This window comes from Dipodomys merriami, unplaced genomic scaffold (assembly GCF_024711535.1).
Source record: "Dipodomys merriami isolate MVZ:Mamm:240054 unplaced genomic scaffold, mDipMer1.0.p SCAF_13, whole genome shotgun sequence".
Taxonomy (NCBI): domain Eukaryota; kingdom Metazoa; phylum Chordata; class Mammalia; order Rodentia; family Heteromyidae; genus Dipodomys; species Dipodomys merriami.
The window spans coordinates 131,541-147,457 of NW_027202604.1; the positions used below are offsets into that span (position 1 = coordinate 131,541).

General features: G+C 39.9%; 1 protein-coding gene across 1 annotated transcript; it reads left to right on the forward strand.

Moving 5' to 3' along the window:
• The first annotated feature begins 14,497 nt into the window (after nt 1-14,497).
• On the forward strand, nt 14,498-15,424 carry LOC138824505 (olfactory receptor 4E2). The gene has a single exon (XM_070018377.1). It carries the CDS (start codon nt 14,498-14,500, stop codon nt 15,422-15,424), a length of 927 nt encoding a protein of 308 aa, XP_069874478.1.
• The last annotated feature ends 493 nt before the right edge of the window (nt 15,425-15,917 follow it).

Sequence of the window (15,917 nt, forward strand, 5' to 3'; positions counted from 1 at the left end):
CCATCTCCTCCACAAGTTATACTGACATCAAATATAGTGAAAGCAGGGGTTACACTGTGGGGGAGGGACATACAAAGCAACAAAGAGATAATCTTATAAATGCGTTAGAAACACATGCATGAAAGAAAAAAACATTAAAATACATATCTAAGGGTTCATTTTCCTGACCTCACATTATCTGACCTTTTCCGCTTGACTCATACATATACTAGATATTGCAAATAAGGGAAACCATGGGACCTATGTTTCTTTGGGCCTGGCTTACTTCACTTAATATAATTTTTTCCAAGTTTTTCCATTTCTTAACAAATGGGGCAATGTCATTCTTTCTGATGGAGGCATAGAATTCCATTGTGTATATATACCACATTTTCTTGATCCATTCATCTGCTGAGGGATATCTGGGTTGGTTCCATATCTTAGCTATGGTAAATAATGCTGCAATAAACATTGTTGTGCTGGTAGCTTTAGTGTGGTCTTGTTTGTAAACATTTGGGTAAATGCCCAAAAGTGGGATTGCTGGGTCATAGGGATGCTCTATGTGAAGTCTTTTGAGGAACCTCCATACTGTTTTCCAAAGTGGTTGAACAAGTTTACATTCCCACCAACAATGAAGTAAGGTTCCTTTCTGTCCACATCCCCTCCAGCATCTGTTGTTGTTAGAGTTCTTGATTTTTGCCGTTCTAACTACCCAGAAAGCTCTTTAATGTCAATTATTTAGTTCTCTATTTTGTACTTCTTTTTTCATAAGTTATGGTTTTTAAACTAAGATTTTCTAGATGAAGAGTTTATATGACAGCAACATAAATATCTTTGTATGATAATTTTGGCATCTGATGCATCTTGGCATTGACATCAGTTGACAGCCTTTCTCATTCATGCAGTGATTTTTCTAATTCTTGGACTTAAGGGTGTTTTTTTTTTTTTTTTGAATCACTGCCTGGCATCTTGGAGATTATATTATGAAATTCTGGATCCTTTTTTTTTTTTTTTTTTTGAGTCCAGTCATGGGGCCTGAACTCTGGGCCTGGGCGCTGTCCCTCAGCTCTTCTGCTCAAGGCTAGCACGCTACTGCTTGAGCCATAGTGCCACTTCTGGCTTTTTTCTTTTTGCTTATGTGGTGCTGAGGAATGGAACCCAGGGCCTCAGGCATGCAAGGCAAGCGATCTACCACTGAGCCACCTTCCCAGCCCATAAATTCTGGATCCTTTAAGTCTTTTTGGCAGGCAGTTTTCCTGAAGACTGGTGGATATGGATGTGAATGCTCAGTTTTGTCCTTGAACTGTCAAAGAAGAGTGTTTATTGTCTCTGGAAAGGAGCAATTAGGTGGACCAGCTGTCCACCAAAGAGAGAAAAGAGAGAGAAGAGGGTCATCTGTACGTATCTCCTCCCTACTGGGCCTCACTGATAGGAACAGGAACAGGAACTCTTGATCAGCTTTGCTGCCACTGCTGTGTTGAGGTTTTTGTTTTTGTTTTAGTTTTTTTAACATGAGCAAAACTTCATTACATGTACAGTGAAAGGTCAAATTTGCATACTTCTAGGAAGAAAAGTTGACATGAAAATGGTCCCTGAATTTGCCAAGCCCGCAGGGTTACAGTAGTGGGAAATACAGAATCATATGAGTCATTTCTCCAAACTTTGCACCTTTCTTCAAGTACAAAGAAAACATTTCAAGCCTGACCACACCTTAGACAATTAAAGCCCTAAAATACAATGAATAGGAAAAAAATCATTCTATATTTTAAAAAAAAACCCTCAAATACTTCCAGTTTATTAACAGGTGAAAGAAGTAATAAAATTTGGGTTCTTCAAAATGTCCTCTGGCAAACTGGAGGTAGCTACAACTTTTAGGTGCTCCCCCTTGCAGGAACAGCAATTTGCATAACTATCCAGACCTAAAAATACCTTTTCTTTTTTCTGGTGTTAGTCCTGGGACTTGCATGTGTTCAGTTTTGTGGCTCCTGGGTGGTGTGGGGGGTCAGCTCCTTACAGGACACTGTTGACATCGGCCAAGGGGAAGCTGTTTGTTCACAATCCACCTCAAGCTACTTTGTTTCTCTTTATCATTGCCAGGTGAGGAAGAAGCTTAGCTCATTGCTGGACTTGGAGTATCGTTTATAGGTAATGGAAGATGGGCTCCGTGCTAAGTCTGCTGCACACTGATGGGGAAACCAGAGCGCACAGCTGGCTTATGTTTGAAAAACAGGGAGGATGGCTGTAATATCAACCCTCCTGCCCCCTGGATGAGCCCTGTGTTGAAGTTGTCTGAAGAAGGAGGCCACTGCCAAAACACTGAAACACTACCGTTAGGCCACTGCTCTGCTGCCTGACCTTGGGTGAGGAGCAACAGGCTTTCCTTTGGAGCTTGTTTCCATCCAGGCCTGTTGGTAGCTCGGGTTTCAAGACTTCTGCAATAGTCTATTCTTTTTATTAATGTTAGCACGAAATGCTATTAGTCACTGGCACCTGACTAGCACTCTTTATCTTTCCACCCCTCCAGTCTCTGGGAAGCATTCCTCTGCTTTGGAGCTCTCTAGATTTGTGTTTTCTGCATAGTCACATAAATGCAATCCCACAAAATGTGGTTTTCTGGAACAATCTTTGATATCATGTTTTTAAGTTTTGTTCATGTTGTAGCAAATATCAGTAGCACATTGCTTTCTATGACCAAATAAAAATCAATTAATGGATATACTACAAGTAATTAATAGAGATACTATATTTCCTTTATTCATTCATCATAATTCTTTTCCTTCCTTCCTTCCTTCCTTCCTTCCTTCCTTCCTTCCTTCCTTCCTTCCTTCCTTCTTTCCTTTCTTCCTCTCTCTCTCTCTCTCTCTCTCTCTCTCTCTCTCTCTCTCTCTCTCTCTTTCTCTTTCTTTCTTTTTTTGTTGGTCGTGGGTCTTGAACTCAGTCTGGGCACTGTCCCTCAGCTCTTCAGCTCAAGGCTAGCGCTCTACCACTTGAGCCACAGTGCCACTTCTGGTTTTCTAGTGGTTTATTGGAGACAAAAGTTTCTTGGACTTTCTTCCCAGGGCTGGCTTTCAACAATGATCCTCAGATCTCAGCCTCCTGAGTAGCTAGGATTACAAGTGTGAGCTACTGGTGCCAGGTATTCTTTTAATATTTTTTTGGCTATTGTGAATAATGCTACTATTATATTTATTTATGTACAAGTTCTTATGTGGATATACAATTTCCTTTTCTTTTTTCTTTAAATTTAATGTAAAGGTGATTAACAGTGGGATTTCAGTTACATAAGTAGGGTAATGAGTACATTTCTTTTTAAACACTGTTACTCCTCCCTCATTTCCTCCTGCTTACCACTTCCCATTATCCCGGATCCCACCAACTTGTAAAATTCTTTCCAACAGTGTCACTGCATTAGTTCATCCTTTCTCCTGCTGTTTCTGTATTCCCTTTCCCTTCCATGGATCAGATAAGCTTATATACAGGACAAAGGGCACAGAAAACTAAAGAAAGAAAAAAACAGAAAGAAAAAAAATAACGGCATACAGAGCTGGGAATGTGGCTCAGTGGTAGAGTGCTTGCCTGGCATACATGAAGCCATGGGTTCGATTCCTCAGTACTACATAAACAGAAAAAGCTGGAAGTGGCACTGTGGCTCAAGTGGTATAGTGCTAGCCTTGAGCAAAAGAAGCTCAGGGACAGTGCCCAGGCCCTGAGTTCAAGGCCCAAGACTGCCAAAAAAAGAACTGCATACAGGATATAATAACAACCTCTTGTTTGAAATTCTTGGAGTTCATTTTGATATGCTTCATATGATTGAGTTATTGTGATCCTCTAGAATACCATAGACATATTCTTGTTATTGCAAATGAGGGAAACCATGAAACCTATAGTTCTTGGGGCCTGGCTTGCTTCACTTAATATAATTTTTCCAGGTATTTCCATTACCTTGCAAATGGGGTGGTGCATTCTTTCTGATGGAAGCACAGAATTCTATTGTGCATATGTACCACATCTTCTTGCTTCATTCATCTACTGAGGGGCATCTGGATTGGTTCCACATTTTAGCTATGGTAACTAATACTGAAATGAACATGGTTGTGCTGGTAGCTTTAGTATGGCCTTGTTTGTGGTCATTTGGGTAAATGTCTAGGATTGGGATGCTGGGTCATAGGGGAGCTCTATGTTTAGTCTTTGAGGAGTCTCCATACTGCTTTCCAGAGTGGTTGAACAAATTTACACTCTCACCAACAGAGTAGTAGTATCACTTTTGGTCACATCTCTGCCAGCATATGCTATTATTGGATTTCTTGAAAATGGTCATTATAACTAGGGTAAAGTGGAATTGCAATGGGATATTGGTATTGCCAGGTTATGGTAACTTTTGTCTTTGATATTTTGAAGGGTTATCATGCAGTTTTACAAAGTCCCTGTACTACTTTATAGTTCTACTGATAATGTATGAAGGTCTTAATTTTTCCCCATCCTTTGTGACATTTGTTATCCTTTGTTATTAATTTTTATAGTTATTATAAAGATGATGTACAGAGTTACCATTTCATAAGATATTTTTATCTTGATTTAATCATTCTCTCCCATCCCTCCCAATCCAACCCCTCCCCTTCAATCTTCTTTATTTTTGCCAGTTCTGGGGCATTGGGCTTGAGCTTCTTTTGCTCAAGGCTAGCACTATACCACTTGAGCCACAGTGCCACTTCCAGTTTTTTTCTGTTTATGTGGTACTGAGGAATCGAACCCATGGCTTCATGTATGCTAGGCAAACACTCTTCCACTAAGCCACATTCCCAGCCCCTCCCCTTAATGTTCTTAATTTCATAGGATACTTAGAATGTTATGACTGAATTCTCCTCTGCTCCCTGTCTTCATTTGTCTTCTCCCTCCCCCCATTTTTTTGGTTGCTTGTGGGGCTTGAACTCAGGGCCTGGACACTGTCCCTGAGCTTTTACACTCAAGGCTAGTGAGCTACTGCTTTGAGCCACAGCACCATTTCCCATTTTCTGGTGGTTGATTAGAGGTAAGAATTTTACAGACTTTGCTGCATTGAACCATGATCCTCAGATCTCAGCCTCCTGAGTAGCTAGGTGTGAGCCACTGGAGCCTGACTTTGACTCCCTGCCTTTCAAGTACCAGTTTTCTGGTATTCATTTTGTTGGACTGAATTTATTATTTTTAAAAAGAATTAAACTATTTGAATTCTCTATTATTTTCCTATAGTTTACTTAATCAGGTAAAAAATTCCATAATACATTTCGATTATTTCTGCTTGAAGTAGTCAATACTCTTCAAGACAAGAATTACATGTTTTTTCTCATATGTGGAATTTCAAAATTAAAGACATGAGCTGGACTTAACTGGGCCATAACTATAACCCTAGCTATTCAGAAGGCTGAGGTTTAAAAGGTTCAAGGCCAGCCTGGGCAGAAAAGTCTGCCACCTCTAATTAACCAGTAAAAAGCAGGGCTGGAGGTATGGCTCAAGTGATAGAGCACTAGACAAGTTGAATAAACACAAAGACTTGAGTTCAAAACCCTGGTATTGGGGATGGGGGGGAGGGAAAGGAGAAAAATGAGGGAAGGGGTAACAAGTTAGACAAGAAATGCAATCACTGCCTTATGGAACTGTACATCACCTTGAAAAATTAAAAAAACCCAAAACTCTGGCACTAACAAAAAAAGAAAAAGAAAAGAAAAGGTAGAAGAGCCATTATTAGGGAATAGGAAGGGGATCAGTGGGAGGTGGGAGGAGAATATGATATGAGATACAAATATAGATCAAAGTACCTTACGTACATGCATGAAAATGTCACAATGAAGCCCATTCATTTGTACAATTAATAAAAACCATTGAATTTACTTAAAGAGATTTAAGAACTAGTTATAAAACATCTTGATATTTTTGCTTAAAGAAATTTCTTCACTTAGAGTTGGGTGCTGGTAGCTCATGCTTGTAATCCTAGCTACTCAAGAGGCTGAGATCTGAGGATCACAGTTCAAAGCCAGCTTGGGCAGGAAAGTTCATGAGACTCTTATTTCTTATTAACTGTCAACAAACCAGAAATGGTCAAGCGGCAGAGTGTCAGCCTTGAGCAAAAATGTTAAAGGACAGTGTGCTGGTCAGAGTCCATGTGCCAATACTGGCACAAAAATAAAAAAAAAAAGAGAAAGAAAGAAAAAGATTATTTTACATAGACAATCTGTAATATGTAGAGATTATAACTTTATTTTGCTCAAGTAGTAGTATAATCAAATGAACAAGTATGAAGTCAGATATTTCTTGCAAACTAAGTTAATTTCAGGATGTGTATCAGCCATTCTGGTATTTATGGACTAGTACTAATTTAGTTAGGATTCAAGTGCAGTTGTTCGTAGGCCTTGCCTCCCTGGCATATACTGCAATGGTTCAGATAATGGCTGCACAAACTGTTGCCATGCTAATTGCCAAGGCATTGGAACTCTTCCATGCTTAGAGCTCTAAATTCATTGTCCATTTACTAAATTGGTAAGTGAGACTAATAACAGGAAATGCTTTGAAATGGGAAACTTTTAATAATACCCCTGAGTATTCATTGATGGTAACTTCAATTATTGCCATGCAACGATCACTTCAAAAACCTATGTCAGATAGATTAAAATCTCAAAGATTTCAATGCTGAAATTTGCTCTGTGCGTAATTCTGTGCTGTTTGGTTTTACTTCCTAAGCTTCTGTAACAGAGTGTAGAACGAGAACTGAATCATTAGAGAGGTATGGCATAGATGGTGGTGGCTTTTGTCAGGTAGGAAATGTATTTTAAACGGGTAAAAAAAAGTGGTTCTCGTCTATAAATGAATAGCTATCCATCAGAGAATATTGCTTTGGATCTTAAAAGAACCAGAGCTTAATAGAGCTATTGGATTGAGCTGAGAGTTTTCCATCTTCGTGTTGCTTCCCATGTATGAAGAGATTATTGTTGCTAATTTAAGACAGATGTTGAAGAAAAGTGTGACAAGTGCAAATGCAGCATGCTGGAATACTAGCTGGCAGGAAATTCCAGCAGCAATCAATACCGCTGTCTAGAATCTAAGGGGGCTGTTAAGGTAGGGCTTTTGTTACTTTTTTTCTATGTCTAGGAACTCAGTCTTTTAAAGTCTTCCACTGATTGGACAATGCCCACCCAACTTCATTCAAAGTCTACCGATTTAAATTTTAATCACATCTTAAAAATACTGTGACAGGGTTGGGTTCTGTTGATCTGCACTCCTAGCTACTCAGGAGGCTGATGGCACTTGGAGGATCATGGTTTGAAGCCAGACTGAATAGACAATGTCCATCAGATTCTATCTCCAACTAACCAGCATTAAAGCTAGGCTAGTGCTTTGGCACAAGTGGTAGAGTGTGAGTGGCAACCAAGCAAGCTGAGTGGATTGGATACCCTGAGTTCAAGCCTCAAGGCCAAAAAAATTATAATACTAACATCTAGCCCATTGTTTGACTCATCATATGGGTATCATGCTCTATTCAAATGGACACATAATACAAACCATTATAGTTATTACAGGGATTAAATTATTTCCTGTTTTGCATAATGAAAATAAAGTTAAGTGACTTGCAAAAGTATATTTTTTATTTTTGTGAAACAGCACTCTGGAGGCTGAAACAGAAGAGGATGAAAAAAAATCTAAGGGTCAATATCACAGTATGAAAGTATAAAAGGCCAATTAAGTTAGAGCATATTTTATGTTATTATTTTATTTTAAATAAAAATAAAAACTAGTTAATTAAATTAAAATAAGTTTACTTAACTTTATAGTACTAGGGATTGAACCTATGGCCTTGCATTTTTGAGGTGAGTGCTCTACCACTGAAACCACATTCCCAGATCTTTATTTTTATACTGATTTTGAGGTAGCATCTTGCTTACTTTACTTGAGTGGGCTTTGAACTCATGACCTGCCTTCCAAGTAGCTGGTATTACAGGTGTGTACCTCCATGCATGCCTTTAATAAATATTTGATACCATATAAAGTATTTTATTTACACTTCCTTTCTAGAAAGAGTTATGAGAAAAGAGAGCAAAAGAACTTGCTTTTATAATAACTGTGTAACATTAGCTAGCCCACCCCTACACAATTGGAGAACATTAGTAAGTTTTCCCCCTTTGCTGCACTCTCTGTCATAGTTCTGTGAATCTGTGCTTGACTGCACATATGCCATAGTACTGAGCAAGACTCAGCCATGTTTCTGATAAGTTGCCCAAATATGTGTTTAGACAATATGTTTAGAAGTTAAACAGAGAGAGTCTTATAGTTACTTTAACCTCTCTTCTGTCTTCAAGATCAGCCATTAAAAATGTGCCATGCTCTATAAAGGTATCTACCTACCTACCTACCTACCTGCAACACACAGACAGACAGATAGACACTCAGACACACACATCCTCCAGCATTCCCTATGATGTCTGGGATTATGACTTGTTGCCCTTCTTCCCTACAGCACCTGTTTGCTTTTCCTAATTACTGAAAGCATAAGAGTATAGCTGTAGGTGTATGGAGTCTTGGTAACAGGAAGGGTCAATAGTATTCTCTCCCTCCGCCTCTTTGTATTTGAACCTACCATAGAACATGGAATATAGCTTATATTAGAATGAACACTGAGCCTAATAGAACATTAAAAAAAGATCAAGTCTCTTTCACTGGTGGATTGTCACCCATCTTTGTCCAAGTAAGTGTGTCCTTAGTATCACTGGAGAAAATGTATTTTTTCTGTGTTTTGGGAGTACTGGGGTTTGTACTCAGTGCCTCATTCTTGCTGGTCATGTGTTCTACCTCTTGAGTGATGCTACCAACAATTCCTTTTTTTTACTTTATGTTTTTTTTTAGATTGAATCATACACATTTTTTTTGACTGGACTATGCTTGAATCTATGATCTTCCTATCTCCCTCCCACTCCATAAGAAGCAGAAGTTACAGGTGTGTGCCACTGGATCATCATTTCTGTGCTCTGACAGTCAGTGTAAACATCAGTCTTGGGATGTCCAGAGAAGATATGGTGGACTAAAGCTGAGATGTGATGGTTTATTTAGCTGTCCTTGGCTTCCTTATCCAGGGTCACAGTCTAAGACATGACTCTTCATGACTGCATACCTGTTAAGTATGGGAATGTGAAGTGATGTGATATTGAAGGCTTTCTTTGCATGTAGAGATGAGGACATCATTTGGTTTTTACTTCTTTTTTTTTTTTGGTCTGGTCATGGGGTCTGAACTCTGGGGCCTGGGCGCTGTCCCTCAGCTCTTCAGCTCAAGGCTAGCGTTCTACCACTTGAGCCACAGAGCCACTTCCGGTTTTTTCTTTTTGGCTTATGTGGTGCTGAGGAATTGAACCCAGGGCCTCATGCATGCAAGGCAAGCGCTCTACCACTGAGCCACCTTCCCAGCCCATCATTTGGTTTTTATACTAGTAACCCTTACCTCTGAAACCTAAGGGAAACTTTATCAAAAGTATCCTTCCGTATTTTGATTGGCAATAGGAAAGATCATCTCCTTAGATATTGTGAAGAGTGAAGTCTTAAAAAAATAAACGATACACTTTATTATAAAACAACAACAAAATCTTTAATAAACCTAGCTACTCAGGAAACTGAGATTTGAGGATTGTGGTTCAAATCCAGCTAGAACAGAAAATTCTGTGAGACTCTTATCTTCAATTCACTACAAAAAACTGCACGTGCAGCTGTGGCTCACGTGGTAGAGTGCCAACTCTTAGACAGTACCTGGGCCCTGAGTTGAAGTCTCAGTACCGGCACACACACACACACACACACACACACACACACACACACACACGACCTTGACATACAAGCAATCTAGGCCATTGTGTCAGACCAGATCCATTTAAGCAAGGTTTTGGCAGTTCAGGATTTTACAGATGATTCTTGCTAAAATGCTAAGCTACTCTGATGGAAACTAAGATTCTTCTTTGGAAAAAGAGCCTCTTCTAACTGTGTTCTTTCCAGGGTTAAGCCTGTGGTGCTGAAACAGAGATCAGGAGGAAACAGATGAGGCAGAGACAGATGAGCTGTGGGGGATCTCTGATGCAGCAGTAGACATCAGGAGACTGAAACTGGGGAGTTTCTTTGCCAGTCATCATACTTGAGGAGAATAACATTGGGACTATCTACATTATGGGGCTGCTGTGAGAATTCTAGAGATCTTAGGGGAAGATGAAAAGGCATGCAAAGAACAAAAAAGGGCAATTTTTTTTTGTCAGTCATGGGGCTTGAACTCTGGGCCTGGACGCTGTCTCTGCACTCTTCAGCTCAAGGCGAGCGCTCTACCACTTGAGCCACAGCACCACTTCCCATTTTCTAGTGGTTTATTGGAGATAAGAGTCTCACGGACTTTGCTGCCTGGGCTGGCTTTGAACCGTGATCCTCAGATCTCAGCCTCCTGAGTAGCTAGGATTACAGGTGTGAGCCACCGGCGCCCAGCAAAAGGGCAAAATTTTTAGGGAACTCAGTCCTTTAAGAACATCAATGCACAACACACAGCAATACATACTCCTTTGGAGTAACTACCCATTGCAGATTCATAATCCACTGATTACCTACAAGTATGAGGCATCATTTGGATGTATAGATCATCTTGGCTCCTCAGATTTAGAATTTTTATGGCCCTTATTTGTAATGTGCTTTCAAAATAGGTTAACTCAGTAAGTATTCATTGAGTTTCTCCTTTGTGCCAAAACTTTGTTATGCATAGGAAGGAAACATGAAGGAGATATTATCTTCCTTCTATGTGTGCATAGTAGGATCTTACTGCTCCTCAAAGGCCACTTTATGCTTTGTTTTTCTTTTCAGCTATTTTAAGCAGCATTGATTAGTCATTGATAATATAGGCGGTGCAGGTTTAAATTCCATTTCAACCTTTTTTGCTTTAGTTATTTTCTGTTTTTGCCCAGGGCCAGCCTTGGACAGTGATCTTCCCATTCTGTTTCTGACAAATCAGAAGTTCACTCCCATATCCAAGTGTTTATTAATTTATTAATTTATTATTTGTTTGTTTAGGTGCTGGTTCTGGAGCTCCAACTCAGGGACTGGGTGCTGTCCTTGAGCAGTTTTGTTCAAGGCTAGGGCTCTACTCCTTGAGCCACAGCTCCACTTCCAGCTTTTTTTTTTTTTTTTGAATTTAACTGGAGATAAGAGTCTCATGGGCTTTCCTGCCCAAGCTGCCTTCCTCAGATCTCAGTCTCTTGAGTAGCTATATTATAGGTGTGAGTCACCAGAAGTTGGCTTTTATAAAAGTATTTTATTACTTTTAAGTAGCTGTACAGAGAAGTTACTAATCAACAAATTACTACTTTTATCATTCTCCCACATCTCTCCAGACACAACCTTTCCCTGAATTTTCTTAGTTTCATAGGATATGTGTTGAATATTATGACTTCATTCTTCTTCCTTTTAATTTGTCTAACCCTTCTCTTAACTTCCTCTCAACACCTTTCAAGTGATAGTTTTCTGGAATTCCCCAGTCTTGATGTTAATATAGGACTTGCTAAACCATTTTGCCCGGACTAGCTTTGAACTGCCATTGTCCCATCTCAGCATTCTGCATAGCTAGGATATGTCTTGCCCATTAATATTTCTAACAATCTCTAGATGGTTCTAATGTGTGTTCATGTTTAGACCCAGTGCTATAAATTAGGACACATAGATCTTCTTGTGTGGATTTATTTTTTTTGTCAGTCATGGGGCTTGAACTCTGCACCTGGGTGCTGTCCCTGAGCTCTTCAGCTCAAGGTGAGTGCTCTACCACTTAAGCCACAGTGCCACTTCCAGTTTTCTGGTGGTTAATTGGAGATAAGAGTCTCATGAACTTTCTTATGTGGGCTGGCTTTGAACTGTGATCTTCAAATTTCAGCCTCCTGAGTAGCTAGGATTATAAGTGTGAGCCACCTGTGTCCAGCTTATTGGGTTTTTTTTGTTTGTTTGTTTTTGTTTTGTTTTTTAGTACGGAGAATTAAATTTAGGGCCTTGTGCTTGTTAGTCAAACACTCTACCACTTGAACCAAATCCCAAGTCATTTTCTTTTTAGATAGGGTATTTGTTTTTTAGATAGGGTGTTGTGATAACTTTCCTTAGCAGCCTCAGATTAACTGAGACTACAGGCATGTACCACCACACTTAGCTATATATCATTCTTAGTAATGGCTATAATAAAATTCCATATTGTAGTAGTAATAAAATTTATTTATTTAATTGGAGATAAGAGTCTTCAGATCTCAGACTCCTGAGTAGCTAGCATAATCCACCAATGCCAACTAAAAAGAAATAGGAGGGCTGGGAAGGTGGCTCAGTGGTAGAGCACTTGCCTTGCATGCCTGAGGCCCTGGGTTCGATTCCTCAGCACCACATAAGCAAAGAGAAAAAAGCCGGAAGTGGCACTGTGGCTCAAGTGGTAGAGCGCTAGCCTTGAGCTGAAGAGCTGAGGGACAGTGCCCAGGCCCAGAGTTCAGGCCCCACGACCGGACCCCAAGAAAAAAAAAAAGAGATGAGAGAGAGAGAGAGCGAGAGAGCGCACTGATACTGGGGATTCAGCCCTGATACTGGAGCTTCAACTCAAGGCCTAACATTCTTGTTTGGCTTTTTTGCTCAAGGTGGCTCTCTACCAGTCACATCTCCACTTCCTACAAATATTGTTTGCATACCTACTATGTGTTGGGCACCAGCTAAGTAGTGCAAAGGGGTAAGTCATGTGGTTTTGTCTTTTTTCTTAGTGCTGAACTTTGAACTCAGATGCTCTGCTGTTGAGTCACATCTTCAGCCCTGGTTATTACTTTTTTTTTTTCTCTGATGATGATAATTTGAATTCAGGGCCTTGTGTTGTTCAACTTGCTTGCCTGGCTGGTACTCTACTACTTGAACCACATACAGCCTAGATTTTTTTCTGGTTATTTAGGCTGGCATTGAACCACAAATCTCCAGATCTGAGCCTCTGGGTAGCAAGGATTATAGATGTAAGACAGTGATGCCTGGATTTAATTATTTTTTTAAACAAATATTTTGATAATGGGGAGCAAAAACAAATCTCGTTTTACTTTATTTTGCAATTAAGAACTATAAGTGAATTATGAAAGGGAATTGGTTAGCTCTGATTGCATCAAGAAAGTTTCTTAAAGGTGGTGCACTGAGATAGTCAAAGATGAATAGTATTTTAATAGTGAAGAAATGAATTAGGGACACTTGATTAGAAGATATATTTTGCAAGCAGAAGGAAAATAATAAATAGATACAAACATTTTGGAAAATCAGCAATGGAAGTAGCATATCTAGAATGCAGAGAATTGCTTGGAGAGAACAAAAGGAAAATAAAAGGACATCAGGTGAGTTTTCAGCAGTCTGTTGTAGGTGTGTGTGTGTGTGTGCGCGCGCGTGCGCACACACGCATGTGCCCGCACACATGCACACGCACGCATATGCGCGCTCGCATGTGTGCACGCATGCGCGCGCACGTACACACACACACACACACACACACACACACACACACACACACACACACACACACACACACACACACACACACACACACACACACCAGTACTGAGGCAGGGCCTGATGCTCTTGTTTAGTTCAAGGCTGAGTCTTTACCACTTAAGCCAAAGCTCTGCTTCTGGCTTTTAATAGTTAATTGGAGATAAGAGTCTTTCAAACTTTTATGTCCCCACTGGCTTCGAACCACAGTTCTCAGATCTCACCCTCCTAAGTATCTAAAATTACAGGCATGAACCGTTGGTGCCTGGTCTGTTGTAGGTTTTAAACATAAATTTAACTTAATAGCAAGAATCAAGTACTCTGATTGTAGCTGGGAGTGGTAGATTTTTGAGAAATTAGTTTGATGCTATTAATGGATTAGTCTGAAATGAAAGGAGTTATTGGGTAAGGGTTGAGATAATTTATTTCCTCATGCCAAAGTTCACTACAGGAATGATTATACCCCCATTGCAGTGTGGTTGTTGTTCAATAAAATGGTGTATGTAAAGAGATTGGCCTGGCTTCCACATTTGGTTGGTTGGTATATGATAAAACTATGAAAAGGTTTTTTATTTGTTGTTGTTGGTCAGGGGGGTTGAACTTAGGGCCTGCGCACTGTTCCTGAGCCTTTTTACTCAAGGCTAGTGCTCTACCATTTTGGGCCACAGCTCCACATCAAGTTTTTCTGGTGGTTAATTGGAGATAAGAGTCTTGTGGACTTTACTGCCCAGGCTGGCTTTGAACCACAATCCTCAGATCTCAGCCTCCTGAGTAGCTAAGAGTATAGGCATAAGCCACCATTGCCCAGCTTAAAAATATTTTTATTATCTTTAAGTGATAACAACTATTATTGAGTTGCATTTCTATTTTTATGGCTTAAAAGTAATGAAGCATTGCAGACAGAAATATACAATCATTTCAATTAGCTTCATTCATAGAATATTAAAAACTAAATTGATTTTCATTCTTCTTCAAGGTCCTTTGGAAAGCTCTTTGGATGGGTGCTCTAAACCAAACAAGAGTGGCTGAATTTGTCTTCTTGGGGCTCACTGAGAACTGGGTGCTGGAGATACTGTTTTTCACAGTCTTCTCAGTAACGTATGCACTCACCCTTTTGGGGAACATTCTCATTATGGTTACCATCGTCTTCACTCCACGTCTTCACACCCCCATGTATTTCTTCCTGAGCAATCTGTCCTTTATTGACATCTGTCACTCATCTGTTACTGTGCCTAAGATGCTGGAGGGTTTTCTTTTAGAGAGAAAAACCATTTCCTTTGATAACTGTATTGCACAACTCTTCTTCCTACATCTTTTTGCCTGTGCTGAGATCTTTCTTCTGACCATTATGGCCTATGATCGTTACGTAGCTATCTGCACTCCGTTACACTATCCCAATGTAATGAATATGAGACTCTGTGTGCAGCTGGTCATTGCTCTCTGGTGGGGAGGCATGATTCACTCACTGGTGCAGACCTTCCTGACCATTCGTCTACCCTACTGTGGCCCCAACGTTATTGATAGCTACTTCTGTGATGTGCCTTCTGTTATCAAGCTGGCCTGCACAGACACATACCTCACAGGACTATTAATTGTGTCCAATAGTGGAACCATCTCCCTTGCCTGTTTCCTGGCTCTAGTCACTTCCTACACGGTCATCTTGGTTTCTCTTCGAAAGCAATCAGCTGAAGGGCGCCGGAAAGCTCTGTCTACCTGCTCAGCCCACTTCATGGTGGTTGCTCTCTTCTTTGGGCCATGCATCTTCATTTACACTAGGCCAGACACCAGCTTGTCCATGGACAAAGTGGTGTCTGTCTTCTACACAATGGTCACCCCTTTGCTGAATCCTCTCATTTACACCTTGAGGAATGAGGAGGTAAAAATTGCCATGAAACAGCTCAGACAGAGACAAGTTTTTTCATGAAATCACATACACACCGGACATTAAGATTACAGACATAATTTTGACCATATCCTTAATAAGAAAGCAAAAGTAGGATCAAAATCATGAGGTAAAAAATGGCACTTGGGCAGGGCAAATTTCTGTCCTAAAGAAACTTAGTATTATTTAAATAAAGGAGAAGATTAGAGTGGAACATAGAAGAAAAAGAAGTCAAGTTTCAGAAGACTTCAGGTTTTACCAGTACAGGAATACCACTTGGGAAGTCAGTTCAGTTTCAGTTTCAGGAATAGATCAAGTTTGGAAAAACCCCTTTCTTCATTTATATTGTTTTCTAGGCTACTGCCTTTGGGAAGTTACACATCACACTTACGTTTTAGACAGGATAGAGGTTCAGTCTTACTTTCAAATGTATTTTCAATAAAATAGATATGTCTTTAATTATTTATATTGAATAAACTTCATTGTTTTTAGTGTGGTTCTCTCATTATGTCTGTTAGTATTATGCTAACCTTTG

What these genes read in the sequence shown, in the direction of transcription:
- LOC138824505 (XM_070018377.1), top strand. Translation starts at nt 14,498, where the DNA reads ATGGGTGCTCTAAACCAAACAAGAGTGGCTGAATTTGTCTTCTTGGGG.